This window comes from Hypomesus nipponensis, chromosome 23, assembly GCF_054491055.1.
Source record: "Hypomesus nipponensis isolate SF chromosome 23, ASM5449105v1, whole genome shotgun sequence".
Taxonomy (NCBI): domain Eukaryota; kingdom Metazoa; phylum Chordata; class Actinopteri; order Osmeriformes; family Osmeridae; genus Hypomesus; species Hypomesus nipponensis.
This window is the reverse complement of record NC_140383.1, coordinates 13387354-13406129: the sequence shown is the minus strand read 5'-3', so window position 1 is coordinate 13406129 and position 18776 is coordinate 13387354. Positions and strand designations below refer to the sequence as shown.

General features: G+C 41.9%; 1 protein-coding gene, 1 long non-coding RNA gene and 1 pseudogene across 2 annotated transcripts; 2 read left to right on the top strand and 1 right to left on the bottom strand.

Moving 5' to 3' along the window:
- The first annotated feature begins 3287 nt into the window (after positions 1 to 3287).
- Positions 3288 to 4150, top strand: LOC146234322 (UDP-glucuronosyltransferase pseudogene; annotated as a pseudogene).
- Positions 4151 to 5459: 1309 nt separating this feature from the next.
- Positions 5460 to 12409, top strand: LOC146234321 (UDP-glucuronosyltransferase-like). The gene is made up of 5 exons (XM_084688356.1): positions 5460 to 6856; positions 7764 to 7895; positions 8382 to 8469; positions 8773 to 8992; positions 11440 to 12409. Exons 1-5 carry the CDS (start codon positions 5999 to 6001, stop codon positions 11720 to 11722), a joined length of 1581 nt encoding a protein of 526 aa, XP_084544482.1. The 5' UTR covers positions 5460 to 5998; the 3' UTR covers positions 11723 to 12409.
- On the bottom strand, positions 9002 to 17925 carry LOC146234320 (uncharacterized). Its single transcript, XR_014741584.1, has 4 exons — positions 17865 to 17925; positions 17364 to 17507; positions 11199 to 11378; positions 9002 to 11096 (listed from the first exon to the last, which is right to left on the bottom strand). It is a non-coding gene; the product is annotated as an uncharacterized LOC146234320 (long non-coding RNA).
- Between the last annotated feature and the right edge of the window lie 851 nt (positions 17926 to 18776).

Sequence of the window (18776 nt, the reverse complement as noted above, 5' to 3'; positions counted from 1 at the left end):
TAGCATTCTGCTAATGAATGCTGATTGGTTAGTGAAGGACTGATCCGACCAGAGCTCCCACTTGATGGCATCCGAAGCGGAATCAGAATGTCAGAGCATTAGCAACATTAGCAACAACATTAGCAAGCCAAAACTCTTTCTAGCATGTGTATTGACAGGGAGAGCCTAAACTGTCAGCTGTGTTGTCGATGCCCTGAGAGAACAAAGTAAGTGACCAGAGCTTGCCGTAAAGCAGTAGCTCTGGTCGTACGATGTGTATGACGACATTTTCAAAAGCTTTTTAGAACAGAAAGGCGACTTTAAAACAATCTAACAGCCAGCAGTGTGTATTTTTTTTTTGCCTCCACTTTCAAATACAGGATTCAGTGGATTTTGAGGGGTACCACTCCATAGGCCTCCATTCATTCTGCACTCGCTCATTAGCGCACTCACATGGAACTTCAACCAGTTCAGAACCCGGAAGTTTCCCGAGAGTGGCAGTTTTCTCCATAGACATAATAAAGAGTCTTTATTATGTCTATGGTTCTCTCTATATTAGACATTCTCTGCCAACTGGTTTTCAAGCCAACTGGTTCCCCTACGCGTGCCAGCGCAGTTTTCCCTTCACATCTGCAGCGGTTGTCTGTCTCGGTCACCAGATTCGTCACACATTCACAAACATATTACTGGATGTCTTCAAGCTACATTTCATATCCATTGCGGCGATCACGACTGTATTAGTGAGCACTACATCCCAACGACATATAAAGAAACACATTTAAGAAAATATATTTACAGAAAGATCGCAACTTTGTAGTATCTTTTCACAGTACGATCATTAGGCTACTTTATGTTGGTCACAAAACATTTGTTTTTGTCAAAATGCGTAAGTGGTGTCTGGCCGCAGCCTCGGTAAAAAGCCTCGCTAAATATGTTTGGAAGTGCTTTAAGATCCGTCCGAGGTAACCATTTGTCCAGTGGCAGCTGGTGCATTTATTTCCAGGGGGGGCTAACCCTAGCCTGGCTCTGCCCTCCTACATACTTCCGCTCAATTTGGATTTAGCTTCTGTACTAGGTCTGGGAGCTCGGCTCTGAAGTCGGTTTCCAATCAGCGAACAGAGGGAGTGGCTGAGAACGATGACGTTAATGTCATGCACTAGTTTGAGTAGTTCAGTAATGGCGGCGGAGAAAGATGCGAGCGAAACAATTCTGCGGTTGTGGCAACGCTGCCGAATATCCATAAGTTAAAGCCGGAGCAAGAACATTCCTTGCTGAGTTTTGTTGGTGGCCATGATGTTGTGAGCCAAAAAAAGTTAGATTTTCCAGCTACGGCAGCTAGCTCGGTTACAGTAGTGGTGAAGGAGTTGGCTAAGGCGAACGCTTGCGATTGGTTATGGCAAATCAGAGTGGCTCTGGGCAGATCCAATAGTTAACAGAGGACCTGCCTTTAAGGAATTTAACATTTGTCAATGGAGCGATCCCAGACCCTCTGTAAATGAAATGTTCGAGGGTCTGGTTAGTACCAGGCTAGGCTACCCCAGCTAGCAGGGAGAAATCGACCCAGAAGCGGCCCTTCAAAATGTCTAATGAGTAAAGTCAATATTATATAGCTAATAGAATGTTGAATCTGCAATCAAATGTAGAAGAAAAAAAATCTACGTTGTCTAAAGTTAGCTGATAAGCCACGTCTTGACATGAAAAGACGTGGCTTATCAGCTAACAAGGAGCCCCATTGACTGTCATTGTAAGTTGTACATGCGTAGTTCGCTCCTCTCAATGCAAGAGATAGGACCTCGCCGGGGCGCAGAACACCTGTGCCCCAAACTGCTGATTTACTAGAGGGCTTGTCAAATACATTATGATAGGGCCCACTATGTCTGTCACATCCAATCACATCACTCAACACATTTAAGAAGTTGTTTATTTACATTGTCATGGTGTTCTCTCAGAATTTAACTTGTAGCTACCGATCTAGCTCTAGCGTCATACATTTAGGAATGCACAAAAATACTGTTTTCTGGTGTTGAGATAGCATTTTTTTCCCCGGGGGGGACATGTCCCCGGATCCCCCTAGCAAGGCTAGAATCACGGAACACAATGTAGCCCCCCCTGGAAATAAATGGACCAGCCGCCACTGAATCTAGCTTTATTCTTTTGAGCTACACTCAATCCCTGTTGTATTTGAAAGAGGACATCCAAGGCTTTCCATTGATATGTCATGTAATAGGGTGCAACTTTGTTAACTTCCTTTTTCTTTCCATCCAAAATGTCCACCATTGCCGCAAGCACATTTTATGGAAAGAGAGATAAGTCAAATATTGTTGATCTATTTCGTTTTTACTATGATAATTGTTTATGTTATTGTTTATTAACTTCTGAGGAAATATTTTTTTTGTTTTGAAAGTAATTAAATAATCTTTTGTTTGAAATAATAGCCCTTTCATGAATGTCAATTATAGTGGACACCAAGAAAATAATGTAAAATTGTTGTAGGAAACAGAACTGAAGCAGAGAGGATTCTTTCCGGATGGTTGAGGGAAATTCAGATTCGGAGCTGTCAGATAATGAGAGAGATGAGGATTAGTTTGAGCCTGGGATAGAAGATGTTGAAGAAGAGGAAGATGATGCATGAGGCTCAGATGATACAGACATAGAGACAGGCAGGGAGGATCAGGAAAGATGTTGCCCTCTTTGGGCCAGTAGTAGCACGTAGGATACACGGATAAATGACGTGGCGCGGTTGGCGCCCTCTGCTGGTTGTGCGGGACGGTTAATTAATGGATGCACTTGGAAAAATGCCGCCCCCCTCTTCATGCCGCCCTAGGCAGCTGCCTATGTCGCCTGTAGGAAGGACCGGCTCTGCCTAGGACAATGCCCCACCACCCCACCTACCATAAGAGAGAAAAATACATGCAACACACCCCACCATCTAATTTGCGGAGCTCCAAACATAATTAGAAAACTGCTGAGTTGGGTTGACAAACGTTACTTACAAACTGGGGCACAAGCCTCAGGACTAAAGGTCACGGCAAACCGCTTTAATGTCCTCTGTGAAAAACGTGGGAATGTGTTCTGTTAAGAGGCCCAACCCTCTTACCCTACCAAGTTACAATGGCCACTATAGAAGGTGTGTCAACTGGAAGGTAGAGTGTGTACTGACTTAGATTAATATTACATATTAACGTGCCTGTACAAGCACACAGGGCATATTGACTCACATACTTCCAAAGACATTCATGTCTGAGAGAACGGCTGATCTCAGTGTCCATCTCACAGTGGCGCTACTCTCAGCTCTGACGGGAGCAGGCATGGACGGGGGGTTGTGGGTTCCTGCTGCAGGGATACTGACCTTGCTATGCTGCACTCTGGGGCCCGTTCAGGGGGAGACGGTGCTGGTCATGCCTGTGGACGGGAGCCACTGGCTCAGCATGAAGCTGCTGGTGAAGGAGCTCTCCCGTAGGGGCCACGAGATGGTGTGATCCAGGGTTCAGACTCCTTTAGAACCGAGGTCTTCCAAGTGCCCCATAAGAAGGTTGAGCTATTGGTGGTCATAGACCGCCTGAATGACGATGAGTTCTCCAGGAGACCACAGCTCACTGACATTTTCACTAGTGTGAAGCAGATGGTGAATGCCACCTATATTCAGGTGAAAGCATGCAAGAGCCTGCTCTACAACCAGCCCCTCATTGAGAGACTACGGGGGGAAGGGTTCCAGTTCATACTCACAGACGCTTTCCTCCCCTGTGGCTCCATCCTGGCCAAAACCTTCTCTATGCCAGCCGTCTACTTCCTGCGAGGGCTCCCCTGCGGCCTGGACGAAAAAGCAGCCCAGTGCCCTGCCCCTCCCTCTTACATTCCCTGTTTCTACAGGGGAAACACGGACAAGATGGACTTTCTTGGCAGAGTCAAGAACATGGTGATGTTCACTGTAGAGTCTTACATGTGCCGTCTACTCTTTGCTAACTTTGACGAGCTCACCAGTAGGTATCTCAAGAATGATATGACCTATAGAGAGCTGATTGGTGAGGGAGCTATCTGGCTGCTCAGGTATGACTTCACCTTTGAGTATCCCAAACCTCTCATGCCCAACATGGTCCACATCTGAGGGAACAACTGTGCAAAGGCAGCCCCACTCCCAACAGTGAGTATTTCAAATATGACAAGTAGTTAATCTATTTGCCGTCCGTATTAAGAAGCTTTACGAATTAGTGATATAGCCTTAAATAAACACATGTAACCTAAAATGTTACATTATTTTTCTTCAATAGTTTTCAATTAAAAATACATTTAAATCTGTGAGGTGAAAAGAGTGACTGGGGTGTGAGTATCTCTGATATATGTCACAGTAAACAGCCCTGATATTCTAAGTGACAAATCGGTGAGTTCAAAGAACAGATGTAGCTTGACCTGTGAAGAGACACAACCCCAAGATGCAATTCCCACTGTAGGGAGGTCTGCAATCCGAACAAAATAGTGTGTACTGGGTTTGTCGATTGCCTAATCATGGGTTTTCTGGTGTTCAGTTTCAACTCTCTCTGACCACCCTTCCAGTGAAAACAGATGGCCATTCACTGACACATTAAGACATGATTACTGAGTGAGATGATCTTAGGGAGCCTGGCTGCATTCCTCAGCATATTGTCTGCAGAATGGAGTTAATCAGATTGTAAACAAACAAACATCTTATTGTACAATTCAAACATAATTATAATGCCCTTCATTTGTGTTTTCTGGAATAGTGAGAAAAGGTATTAGTTAATTGTATTTAATATAGTGAATACAGCAAGAAATCTATTAAGCTTTTTTCTTGGAGAATTACATTGTTCTTGTGAATTGCACCATTTAGAATAACAAAATGACAAGCAACTTGTTACCTGTCACTTCTGTCATTACCCTTCCAATATCAGATGGTTAGTAGTATTTTGTAACAGAAAGGTAACTGAAATACTTGATTGGCACAATTTTTTATTTTTTTTATTTTTATGTTCTATTGCATAAGATATGTATTCTGCATTTACATCCATAGATGATCGCTCCTGTGTATATACTGTACGTTCAAATCTTCTCAAAAAAGTTTACCTGAGAATGTGCTAGTCCTAACAGTAATTAGAATTCCTCCCCTTGTATCGCGCTTGATGTTATCTATCTCCAGAGTGGGGTTGTGGGTGTTTTTTTCCAAAGATGGATAGCTTCGCACGCAACAATCCTGTTTGAAGAGTGTGCATGTGAGTTTGGGTGCGTGTGAAATAGTTCAGGGGGGAGGAGACAGGGAGGAGCCTAAGGTAATAGGGCTGATTTTGCACGAAACATGAGGTAATCCTGATTGTGTGCACGACAACCGTGACTTGCATGAGCTGCAGAAAGACCTTTACTTTACATTCCAAATTGTTCATTAAAGTTCAAATTAATAAAACTGTTTATTCTACAAAACTTTATTTCATATAAAGAAACTGCAGAGAAATATTTCACCACCCTGGAAAATAAAAAAAACTAAGATAACTTAAAGCACATTTAAATGCTGTGAAACTGGAACAAATTGTATTATTATCACAACATATTTTTCTGAACAGGCTAACAAAGTTAATTTGCTGCTTCATTCTTTTTGTAATACCTGACAACCTAAATGATTTCATTAGTGTCTAGAGTACATCTCAGTGGTCTTTATGCAATCTCATGATTATTATGACTTCTTTCTTTCTGAAAGAAATCATTAACCTGGAAACAATCTAGACTTTACTTTACCCTTTACCCCAATCTAGAAATGTATGGACTTTACCCCTACTTACTCCACAGGGGGAGGCTGTTTGGCCACAGTCTCTGACTTAGTCTGAGGTTATATAATAGCTTGCCTGTACAAGCAAATGGAGCACACTGAAACACATACTTCACAGACACACACACACGTACACTTTAGCCAGAGAGTACAGCCCCTTTTTCACAGTGCTCACTGCTTGGACTGAGGGAGATAGCTAGTGTCCTTTTCACAACCGCGTTGCTCTCAGCTCTGAGAGGAGCAGGCATGGACCGGGGGTGGTGGGTTCCTGCTGCAAGGCTGCTGGCCTTGCTATGCTGCACTCTGGGGCCCGTACAGGGGGAGAAGGTGCTGGTCATGCCTGTGGATGGGAGCCACTGGCTCAGCATGAAGCTGCTGGTGAAGGAGCTCTCCCGTAGGGGCCACGAGATGGTTGTCCTGGTGCCAGAAACCAGCATTTTGATCCAAGGTTCAGACTTCTTCAGGACCGAGGTCTTCCAAGTGCCCTACGAGAAGGCTGAGTTGTCGGCTGTCGTTGATAGTTTAAAGGATGGCGTTTTCACCAAGACCCCGGAGATAACAGACATTTTTGTGAACGGGGAACGTTTGATGAATTTCACCAACATACAGGTGAGAGCATGCGAGGGTCTGCTCTACGACCAGCCCCTCATGGAGAGACTACGGGGTGAAGGGTTCCAGCTCATGCTCACAGATCCATTCCTCCCCTGTGGCTCCATCCTGGCCAAAACCTTCTCTATGCCAGCTGTTTACTTCCTGCGAGGGCTCCCCTGTGGCCTAGACGAAAAAGCAGCCCAGTGCCCTGCCCCTCCCTCTTACATTCCCCGTTTCTACAGTGGAAACACGGACAAGATGGACTTCCTTGGCAGAGTCAAGAACATGGTGATGTTCACTGTAGAGTCTTACATGTGCCGTCTACTCTTTGCTAGCTTTGACGAGCTCACCAGTAGGTATCTCAAGAATGATATGACCTATAGAGAGCTGATTGGTGAGGGAGCTATCTGGCTGCTCAGGTATGACTTCACCTTTGAGTACCCCAAACCACTCATGCCCAACATGGTCCACATCGGAGGGATCAACTGTGCAAAAAGATCCCCTCTACCAGCTGTGAGTATTTTAAAGGGGGCATTTAGAAACATCAAAACAATCTTATAAGTGCAGCAAATGAGTTTCCATCTCTATTAGACTTATTCCTAACATTGTCCCTTCTCAACAAGGACACCAAACAGTGAGGAAATTTGACTACTGGAAACTCCTCCTCTCTTGACACTTTGGAATGTTTTCTTTACCACATGTTTCTGTTTTGCCAGTCACACACATACATCTGTTCCCAGAAAATCACTGGTTTAAAGGAAGTATTTTCCTTACTAAAGACATTGGAGTGAAGGAATATTCAGGCTAAAATAAAAAAACATGGCATGAAGCGTCTTTTCTGGATTCAGACCTTATTTGACATTGCATCCGTTCTCCTGCGGTTGTACTCAATGTTTGCAGTTGTACTCAGAGTAAAATTGCACAAACATTGTGTAAGGGGGAGTTGTCCATCTTCTGGAAAGACAGGCTGAAATCTGAGCCAGGAAAACCAGCCTCTCCTCTCTGGGCTCTGGCCAGTGTAATTCCTGTGAGGAAATGTGGGGCCCTATTGTGTTTAAGAGAACTAAATACCTTAGGAAAGAGCAGGGGGAGGGTTCATTTTAATTTGTTGTATAGGATTTGTGTCTTTTACGTTTTATGAACTAAGGGTGTTATGTTCAAACATGGCCTCTTATTACAACCTCAAGTCTGTGGAGGAACTGTTCAACGTAAGTTGAACAGTTCCTCCATATACACATGTTATGTTTCCAAACATGTGTATATATAGTCACTCACATATACAGTAAACACCATGTTTAAACATAAAACTATTGTTGGTAATGTTTTCTGTGGACTATCACGCGGGCATCCTCACTTTTGTAGTGACAGTTTGGTTTAAGAGACTGTAATCCTGTAACACTCCTGTTTTTTCTCTCTTTAGGACGTAGAGGAGTTTGTGGAGGGTTCTGGAGAGGACGGCTTCATTGTGTTTACCCTTGGCTCCATGGTGTCTCAAATGCCTGATGAGAAAGCCAAGCAGTTCATAGACGCTTTCAGGCAGATTCCTCAAAGGGTAAGAAAAGGACCTGGTGTTTCAGTCCAGTACCTGACTTTCTCCGACCAAAGCAACACAACTACAACAATGCCTTATACATGCTGTAGCCTTTCACAGTTTCCTCACAATGCTAAAACACAATGAGTGTAATCAGAGACCACTTTATCCCACTGCCGTGCCTCAAGAAATGTTCACTCCCCTTGATCTTGCAGTCCTGTAGATGGATGCATTCTGCATACTGATTGTTTACAGCTGACGTGGTGAGGGGTTGCCTCTGTCTGATGTTACAGGTGTTGCTTGTCAGTATTTTCTCCTCTCTCTCATGTCCTCTCTTGGGTTCAATCTTTGGTTCTTTGACTCACACACCCAACTGACCACTGCACTTCAGCCAGCTACGCCACCGTAAAACAAACTGTTTGATGGTGCAGTGTTTGTACTGAGGAGTGAGTCCAATCCATTCAACTTGGTTCCACTGACTGAATGAGTTGTTGCTGTGTGTTTCAGGTTGTGTGGAGATACACTGGGCCCCTCCCAGACAATGTTCCTAAAAACATCAAGGTCATGAAGTGGCTCCCTCAAAACGACCTTCTTGGTGGGTTTTTACATTTTACATTTAGCAGACGATCTTATCCAGAGCGACTTACAGTAAGTACAGGGACATTCCCCCCGAGGCAAGTAGGGTGAAGTGTCTTGCCCAAGTAAGTCCCTGTACTTACTGTAAGTCGCTCTGGATAAGAGCGTCTGCCAAAATGACTAAATGTAAATTTAACAGTGTTTTAATTACCTGATGCATTTCCCCTAACTCATTTAAATAACATCAACTGAAATCAAATGGATGTGGCAACATATTATTTCGCCTGTGTCTGATGATGACTATTGTTGTTGTTTTCTGCAGGCCACCAAAAGGCCAGAGCCTTCATCACCCATGGAGGAACACATGGCATCTATGAGGGCATCTGCAACGGTGTTCCCATGGTGATGCTGCCCTTGTTCGGAGACCAGGGGGACAACGTGCACCGTATGGTCGTCAGGGGTGTGGCTGAGGCCCTCAGTGTGTTTGACGTCACTGCTGACAACCTGCTGGTGGCGCTCAACAAGGTCATCAACGACAAAAGGTCAGACAATGCATAACCCCCCCCTAAAAAACATCAAATAACTAGGGCTGTGAAATTATATATTTTTTTAATCAAATTAATCACAGGTTTCTGTGGATTAATCATGATTAATCACATATTACCGGTTTTCCCAATTTTTGTCATTAGTGTGCGTCTTTCCTTTTGCGGTACCTTGATGTTCGAGTCACCCGTTGCCACTCGCAAAACTTTGGTGAACCCCTCGTCCTCAACAATATCAATCGGTCTACAGCTTTTTGCAATACATTTGGCAACTGTGCTAGTAACCTTGTCACAGACAGACTTAGTGAGGGCCCTACGCTGTTCGGTGGTTTGGCGCATTCTACTTGAACTCCCCTCACCGACCAACGCATGCTTCGCGTTAAGGTGGTATAGGTTACTTTAGGCTGGTATTGCTTCGGTGAAACGATAACATTCAGTCATTTAGCATTCAGTCATTTAGCAGACGCTCTTATCCAGAGCTAATTTTTTTTTTTACTAGGAGCACAGTAGCCCCTGACTGAAATTTTTTGGAGCGCAAGCAGAAAATTAAGGGGCACACACGTTATATTCACCTGCAATGCATTTATTAATGTAACTGGAGAGGGTACAATTCAGTGGCAATTTTAGATCCTTTTTAGGAGTGCTTAAGCACTCCTAATATTTTTTTTAATATTTTCTTAAATATATTGTTTATTATCATTTGATGCTGGTAGTTCATGAAGAAAGGGACATCCTTAGTTTTTTCATTCAATATTTTGCATAATAATACATAAATGTATTAATTGTTATCCAGTGAAATTAGGGATTTATATTAGCAAGGGGGTTTACGTTTAGCACTTTTGCAAGGCACTGTATTCATGTCACATTCTCATTGGGGGCTGAGCACCCCTATAGGTCTGATCCTAGAATCGCCCCTGCAACGCACCATATAACCCAAGCTCGAGTTTAAATACATTATTTAATGTGACATTACGTACTGTACATACAAGTCTTAGCTAAATGACTTAAATGTATGATGCACTTTTCGATCAGTCCTCCGACACCACAACACGATACTTGCCGAGTATAACAGCGCAACAGCTCAAACACAGGCAGGGATACAGTAGCAACGCTAGTGCTAAATATTTAGCTAGCTGCTTGGCTCCATGACGCCGGGTAAGATTGAAGGGATCGTGAAACTGCTCACCAAAAGAACGAAGGGGCACCCACTTGTCTGGCAGATTAAGACATGTTCGTTGGAACCTTGCGAAAAATATCCTTAATTTACCAAGACTTTAGCTAGGTTTATACCTAGCGAAAAATAGCCTCAACTTTCCTAGACTTTAAGCTACGTTACTAATACAGAAGGAAAGCTGATATCGCTGTCTTACTAGAACGACGTTCTCATCGTTCTTGCTAACGTGTGCTGACATTGTGCACACCCAATTAATTCAACATTTGTAGGTCGCACATGCGTGAGTGCTTGTAAAAAATGCTCGCACTGACTCAAAAACTGGTCGCAAAATGCAACCATTTGGTCGCAATCTGGAACCCTGCTGCAGAGTGTGCATCACTTTGGTTTTATTGGATGTTCCATCTTAGTTTTTTTGGAACACGAACTTCTCATCCAGAAGTTACAGATTGGGTGGAATTGTGGTTATATTACGTTAAACAAAAATAACGAATTAATCCTGTAATTTAATCATAACGCGTTAACGCGTTATTTTTCACAGCCCTACAAATTACATATCTTAACTAATTCCATGTTAAACCAAATTAGTTATGTAGAAAATGTTAAATCAAAACATGTTTCCTATTTTTTGTGAGTGCAGCAGGTCTGTGTCTGCTGTTCACTCAGACACACATTGGCTGTAACTCTACGGTGTTAAAAACACCAAGTATGTCAGGATTCTCTCACATCCTAATGATAATTAAAAGTCCTTCCTGGTACATATGCTCTTGAGTTATCCATGACGGGAGAGTTAATCTAAGCAGCTTTAGTGTTACGGGGTGGTGGTGATGGACCCAAGTGCACAACACAGACTAACAAAGTGATGAGGTATGCTCCAGAAAGGGTTTAATGTTTGGGTTATTGCAGAGTGGAATGGCAGGGTGGCTGGTGATCCTGGAGGCACAGGTAAAAAAACAAAGTTAGCAAAATGAATGATGACATCACAAAAACACTTGTAACTGACTATATTCAGTAGATAACCAAGAGCATGACTACCAAGGTAGACAACTGTAATCCGGCGATGAATGATGTGAAAACCAAGGTTGATATACTGCAGGGCTGATGAGTTGATGGGAGACAGGTATGGAGACTGAGGCAGTGTGGGTGGGTAATTGGGAACCGGAGTCCATGGCCACACTCACCACAGGGAGACACAGAAACAAACAAAAACTGCAGCTAGGGGGCAGAGGTAGAGGGTATGACAATTAGACGTTCACGTTCTGTTTTCTCTCCACAGCTACAAGGAGAGAATGGTGAAGCTGTCGGCAGTGCACAGGGACCGTCCCATTGAGCCCCTAGACCTAGCCGTGTTCTGGACAGAGTTCGTCATGAGGCACAAAGGAGCTGAGCACCTCCGGCCTGCCGCCCATGACTTGAACTGGATCCAGTATAACAGCCTGGACGTCATTGGTTTCCTAATTGTCATTCTGATAACGGTCATTATGGTGACCGTTAAATCCTGCCTGTTCTGTTTCCGCAAATGCGTGGGCAGCAAGACTTTGAAGGAGAAGAATGCTTGAATGTGGCTGAGTGTGACTATTGTTTGTAGCCTTTGGGGAGCAGGTTGAAAACAATGTATGCGTGACAGAGATTGGCCCCTAAAACTGCTGTGACAACTGAAGAGGTAATTCTTCACTCACTATTTGTGTGTGTGTTTGTCTGTTTTTCCGTATTTCACGTCTCAGGATTATTTGAACACTACTTTGAAATAATCTAATGCTGGGGACACACCACAGGATAATCGGGCTGATTTCGGCCCTACCGACAACAAACATATGTCCCGATTATCTTGATGGTTACGCAGATTTTATCAGATGTTCCCTTGGTGTGAGGTGTGTTAAGAGTGACCACACACTGTAGGAGCAAAAAGGCTAAATCTAGGATTTTTTGTCCTCATGTTTGTGGTCTCCCACAGTTTGAAAATCTTAAAAAATAAATAAAAAAAATTGTATAGTGTGTCCCCAGCATTAGCCTTTTTTTTTTTTGCCACCAAAAAGTTGGATAAATATGGTCTGCCTTATCATAAGAGGGTATATAGCCTAATCCAAATTGATGACATATTTTAGCAGGTGTAATGATTGACCTTTTGTTCACACTAACAACAAACGATGATGCCAGATGTTTAAGATGCTGTAACAATCACTACTTTTTGTATTTTGCAACTTCTATTGTCACTTGTTTTAAATAAACAATTTAACTCCCCAAAATGTTTCTTACTCAAAAACTATTTAACTATACATTTAAGCGTTTAATATCAGATAGTTGCCTTACGTCTGAACCCGGAAATGTGGGCAGCAAGGCTTATTTGAATGTCCTGTAAATTCAATAATAACGCATTTATACGTAAATATTAAAAGTACAGCTTTCTTTCACCTGAGGAATATAGCAAAGGTATGACCTTTCATAAACCAAAATGATGCAGAGAAGTTCATTCATGCTTTTATATCCAGCCAGCTGTACTACTGTGACACACTTTTCACTGGTCTTCCCAAGAAAACCACTGAAAGACTAAAGCTCATTCAAAATTCTGCCGCTAGATTATTAACCAAAACTAAAAGGAGAGAACACATTAGTCCTGTCCGAGCTACTTTACACTGGCTCCCTGTTACCTTCAGAATTTAGTTTAAAGTCCTTTTCCTCACATACAAAGCTGTACACAGACAAGGACCTAGCTACATTGCTAACTCCCTTATTTACATTACATTTATTCATTTAGCAGACGCTTTTAACCAAAGCGACTTCCAAGAGAGAGCTTTACAAAGTGCATAGGTCATTGATAATAATAACAACAAAAAGATAGCCCCAAAGCATTGCGGGTAGCCAAAACAAGAAGCACACATTGTGAACAACCAAAACATAAGTGCCAAAGGGAAGAACCATAAGAGCATGTAGTTAAGCAAGTTACAATTAAACAACATGAATCTCTAAGTGCAAGTGTACCTGTAGAAAAAGCAAGCAACAGTAAAAATAAAAAGAACTAAAATAGAATATTTCGCAGCGAATACAACAGTTTAAATCAGTTACCACTAACCAACAAGAGCAACAAGTCTCTAAGCAAGAGTCATTGTGATCCTTGAGGAAACTAGCATTGGGTTCAGCAAACCATTCCTAAGTACCATTGTACTCCCGGAACAAGTGCGTCTTGAGCCTTTTCTTGAAGGTGGAGAGACAGTCTGTGTCTCTGATGGAGGTGGGGACTTGATTCCACCACTGGGGGACCAGGCAGGAGAAGAGCTTGTGTTGGGACCGGGCGGTCTTGAGCAGTGGGACCACCAGGCGGTTGTCTGAAGAAGACTGTAGGTGGCGGGTGGGGGTGTAAGGCTGCAGGAGAAACTTGATGTAGTCGGGTGCAGTCCCTTTCATTTTCAATGAAACCGGGCGTTGACGCTCGTGTAGGGCATTGTGGAACCATACGCGAGCGTCAACGCCCAGTTTTATTGAAAATTGATTGGAAGCCGCGCCGCTCCGCTATAGTGGACACGCACCGTTACATATACGGTGTCTGAACAGCTCCTGTTCGGACATATTTTTCCCCAACCGAGCTTCCCCAGACCCAATATCCCGACCAATTTTTTTTGTGGGCGGGGCAAAATTCGGCCAGGCTAGCTGATCATTGGTGTAATCTATGTTCTGAGTATTCATGTCATGTTATGCCAGGTTGTCTTGTCCTGAGAATTTCAATGCCCAGTCTGACCATGTGTTGTTCTGTGCATCCAGTAGCGGAGCCAGAGGGGTGTCCGGGGTGGCACTGGACACCCCTGACATCTGATTGGCCACCCCGGGTGCCACCCCAAAATGTAATTAGCTGCTGGAAATTTGATGCTGATTGACATCTCATTTGACCTCTTGTTGAAAGAAGCATTTATTTTGCTGTGTTGCGGTGCATTATTCAAATCGAAGAGATACGTTTGTTGCGAGATACAGAAGAATAAGAACAGACAGCAGAATAGAGAATGTTTCCACAGCTCCACAAGCTCTCTTCGCGATCGAAAAAGGCATAATATTTGAAGTAAGTTTTAAGGTTTGCATTGGGTTTAGGTTTCCTGAACATTTTTTACGTAGGCTATGTTGATTAGCCTACAGTAGCTGTGTAAGTTAATGTTAGAACTTCGACTCCAACAACAAACTGAGACAGTCAGTAATTGTACTACGATTTTACAGTTTTCTGCTTGCTAAAGTAGGCAAATGGCTAGTAGAACATAACATTTCATAATAATTTCAGTTAATTGAACAGCTGCAAGACCCAGTGAAATGTTATAGGCAGGGATGGATTCGCCTACCGGGCCCAGGCCCAGGGGCCCATGAGCTCAGGGGGCCCATAACCCAGAGCCTCGGCGTATCGTCGCTGTTATTAACTTGATGTACTAGGGCAGTGGTTCCCAAACTTTTCTGGCTCACGTCACCCCTAAACATATCTCTCTCCATCCACGCCACCCCTATTTTTTTACTTTTTACTCTCAATCTCCTTTGTGTCATATTTGTACTTTATGCCATTTGATTTAGGCTATAACTGCTTTTATTATAGGCATTACATTGAGAAGGTGAGGTTTATCTCATTTTTGTTATATTCAAATGAACCACTCTTTAATTCTACTCATTTAATAGAACTTTTGAATAAATAGTGAACAGAACATGAACAGACAACGTCTGTCCCTCTCATTTCTTTATGACAAGATAATTTACTATTCAGATATGCATTCACATTACACAAGAGGGGCGAATAGTCATCAGATTTCTTTACCCCTCCCAAAATCAGACTCTTTGAAGAAGACAGTGTTTTATAGGTCAATTGTGCTTTGGAACAATCTTCCAGGTGGGATTCGTGAAATCAAGGGAAAAACTGGTTTAAAAAAAAGATTAAGACTGTATTTGCTTTCATTATAAAATCGTCTGGAATGGTTGAGCATGATTGTATTATGTGACAGGTTGTCTTGCATTAATTTGATTACTTTTATAAGTACTTTCCAAATTTTAACTTTTTCTTGTTCTTTGGTGTGTATTCATATACGATATTTGTGAGTAATTGTGATTGTGATTACTGTTTGTTTATGTACTTTTTGGACCCCAGGAAGACTAGCTGTCGTTTCAGCGTCAGCTAATGGGGATCCTTTCAAATAAACAAATAAACAACTATATCACAGCCAAAATACGTATGGTAATAATCGAGAAATTGGATGGCAGTAACAAAACATATCAGGAACAAACCTTCAATATAAAGTTCACAAAAATATAGTTATAATCGTCTCCACAGACCACTATCAACTTAATAGGACATGTGCCTGTCTCTGACTGTCAAGTAGGCCTACCTATTCGTCTGTCTCCCTGAATATCATCTCCGGTAGCATGGTTGTCCAGTTCTTTGCAAAATAAAAAGTTTTTTGTAAATTTTTCCTCATCCACGTATCTCACGTTAGCGATCAGCTGGCAAAGGCCACTATAGCATCAGTGGACACACTAGCAAGACGACATTGAATCAATATTAATTTTCCATCTAAATCATCAGAATGGTTGAGATTGAAATCTCAATGCTAAATAAACGTTGAATCACTATTGCAATATCGATGAAACACAGGATACATTGGAACAACATTGATAGTTGTCCTGATTAATTGATTAATCATCGATATGTAGTTGACCGGGAACAATGATTGAAAAGTCATTGAATTATAGTTGACCGGGAAAAATCGTTTATTTACATTCTCTATGTTAAATTCAGTCAGTCAAGTTTCCATCAATATTGTATTTATTGAATGTGTATAGCCAATTTACCAAAGTACTGGTACTGTAGCTAGCTAGTGCTACCAGTAATGGCTAGAGCTATTTCTAGTCCCTCGTCAGAAATGTGGATATAAAAAAAACCGTATGACAAAACGTTGTACTTTAATAGGTAGATACATACCAAGCTCAAAACATTCCGGCTTAAAAATCCAATGGTTATGTCGGGAATCGTCATTTTCTCAATTTGGTAGAGCTAGCCTAGACTGTGATAACGTATAGCTAGGCTAGTCTACCGGCGTGATCGACAGCCCAGCCACTTTCAATAGAGAAATGTCAAGTTTGACGCTGCACAATACCATTATGAAAAACTACACGTTGTTAGTTTGAAATAGTGGTTTAGATATATCAATGTAGGAGGCTACTTTTCTTAGTTGCTGTGGCAAATCTTTAACAAATTAACGTAAGAAACGGTCGTAACTGTAATAATGTGGAACGTTGGAAAGTTTGACTGCAGACTTGATTACACAGAGAACATTCATCAGCTTAAAAAATCACAACTGAAAGTTATAACTTTGTGTTTGTTTGTTTTCTATTTTAGATGCCCTAACTCAGCAAATGGGGACAGGAATCTCAGAATTTGTATTTGCCCAGGCCACACAAAATGACTTCGCTATGCCCCGGACAGTGGGGCTGGACGCCCAACAGAGCAGAGTGAAATTTATTTGAAAAAAAAAAAAAAAAAAAAAAGATTGTATTTTTTCATTTATATATCACATAAACCTAATAGGATAGCCTTCATAACATTTATTCTGGCTGTTAGCAGGACAGTTTCACATATTATACGCTTTCTGTGGTATAATATCGATTGAGATACCATTGAAGTCATGTTGATCTATAGTTAGATTATGATTACAACGTTGTTTCAATAGTAATATTGGTGGAAATACCATTGATATCGCGTTGATTTTGCGTTGTGATTTCAACGTTGTTTCAATATTAAATAAGGGTGCAAAATGATGTTGAATCAACATCAGAGTCTGACGTTGATTCAACGAAATTAGCGTTGACAGCGGAATGTTGATTCAACGTACTTTCAATGAAGTTTGCTATCTGGATCATTTAGAACAGATTCCATGTCCTAATTGATGACATATAATCAATGCGACGTTTGATCGTGTTATCAGAGAGGGGGATTTTTTCAATTTCTTTTGCAGCAACTGGCCCTAGCATTACCTCAACCATTTTTTTTCCATTCTGGTAATATGAGCGACTCTGCTAAAGTGTGTGGCTTTTAAGATTTAGCAAGCAACTCGCAACTAAAAAACTGGCTGCATTAGCCAACGTCTCCCTGCAGACCAGGCATAGGCCTACTGGTGTCGGGCACGTTACCTCGCCATACTAAATGAACCCATACTGGAGGTATGAGTCGTTATAATGCCTCACTTTTCTCTTTGCTGATTTCGATTCCGATTCCGATGTTTGTTCCTGTGGAGGTGGATGCACTCTTTAGAACGTATCCATTGCGCATACCTGCACTCCTCCTCCATCTGCTGTCAATACGTACGTTGGCCGACATGTGCAAACGCGCTGCAAATTAAGAAAACATGCAAATAGACAAAACACAAGCAAATTAAGAAAACATCTTCATGAATTTGACAACACATACGCAGAATTCAGCAAACGCGCTGCAAATACACACAACACAACCAAATACATAAACGCGTTGCAAAAACGAAATCACGCAAACCAAAAACGCTATATCCAGTTTTCACAACGGAAGTTGACCAGGCCTCTAGGGGAAGCGCTAAATGGAACAGCTTGATTTTCGGCCCCACGGAGCGAGAGAACATATGAGAAGTTTGTTTTGGAAATGGGACTAAAATCGAAGTTGCTCTTTTGAAAAACTATAAAAGAGGAGGGCCACATGTAAAAATGAATACTAACCTTTTTATGTCACCTCTTTACTTCGATGTTGGTCCAAACTTCTCACATGCTCTCTCTCTTTCGCTCCGTGGGGTCGAAAATCAAGCTCTTCCACTTAGCGCTCCCCCTAGAGGCCTGGTCAACTTCCGTTGTGAAAACTAGATGCAGCGTTTTTGGTTTGCGTTCTTTCGTTTGCAACGCGTTTGTGTAGCCTATTTGCAGCGTTTTAGGTTTGCGTGCTTTTGTTTTTGCAACGCGTTTATGTATTTGCAGCGCGTTTCTGTATTTGGTTGTGTTGTGTGTGTTTGCAGCACTTTTGCTGAATGCTGCGTATGTGTTGTCATTTTTTTTTTTTGTCTATTTGCATGCGTTTTCTTAATTTTCAGCGCGTTTGCACATGTCGGCCACCGTAAATACGGAATAAAGAACAAAGTTAACTAAAGACCTGTCGTTGACGACGTTACGCCCCGAATTAACTGTATACTGTAGCCTATTTTTTGTGCTGCAAATACAATTTTAATTGATATAATTGCAAGAAAAATCTTTTTGAAATTGATATTATGTGTTTTTTTATGTAATTAAATGATCAAGCCTTGGGCCATTCCGCCACCCCTGAGCATGCGTCACGGCACCCCAGGGTGCCGCGGCCTGTGTTGGGTAAGTTACTTCAAAAAGGTAATTTATTACAAATTACTAATTACTTCATCCATATTGTATTTAAATTACTTTTTTAATTACTCTGTCTGAAAAGTAATGTAATTACTGAATAAGTAATGTAATGGATTACTTCTTACAGTCCTTATAAACGTTGACTGGATAGACAACAGAAAGGAAAGTCTTTCAATAATTAAATACAAGTCAAACTTGGAACAGTTTAGCCTTTTACCTTTTTAAAACATAGCCTACTAATACTTAACATTTTAGTAACATGTG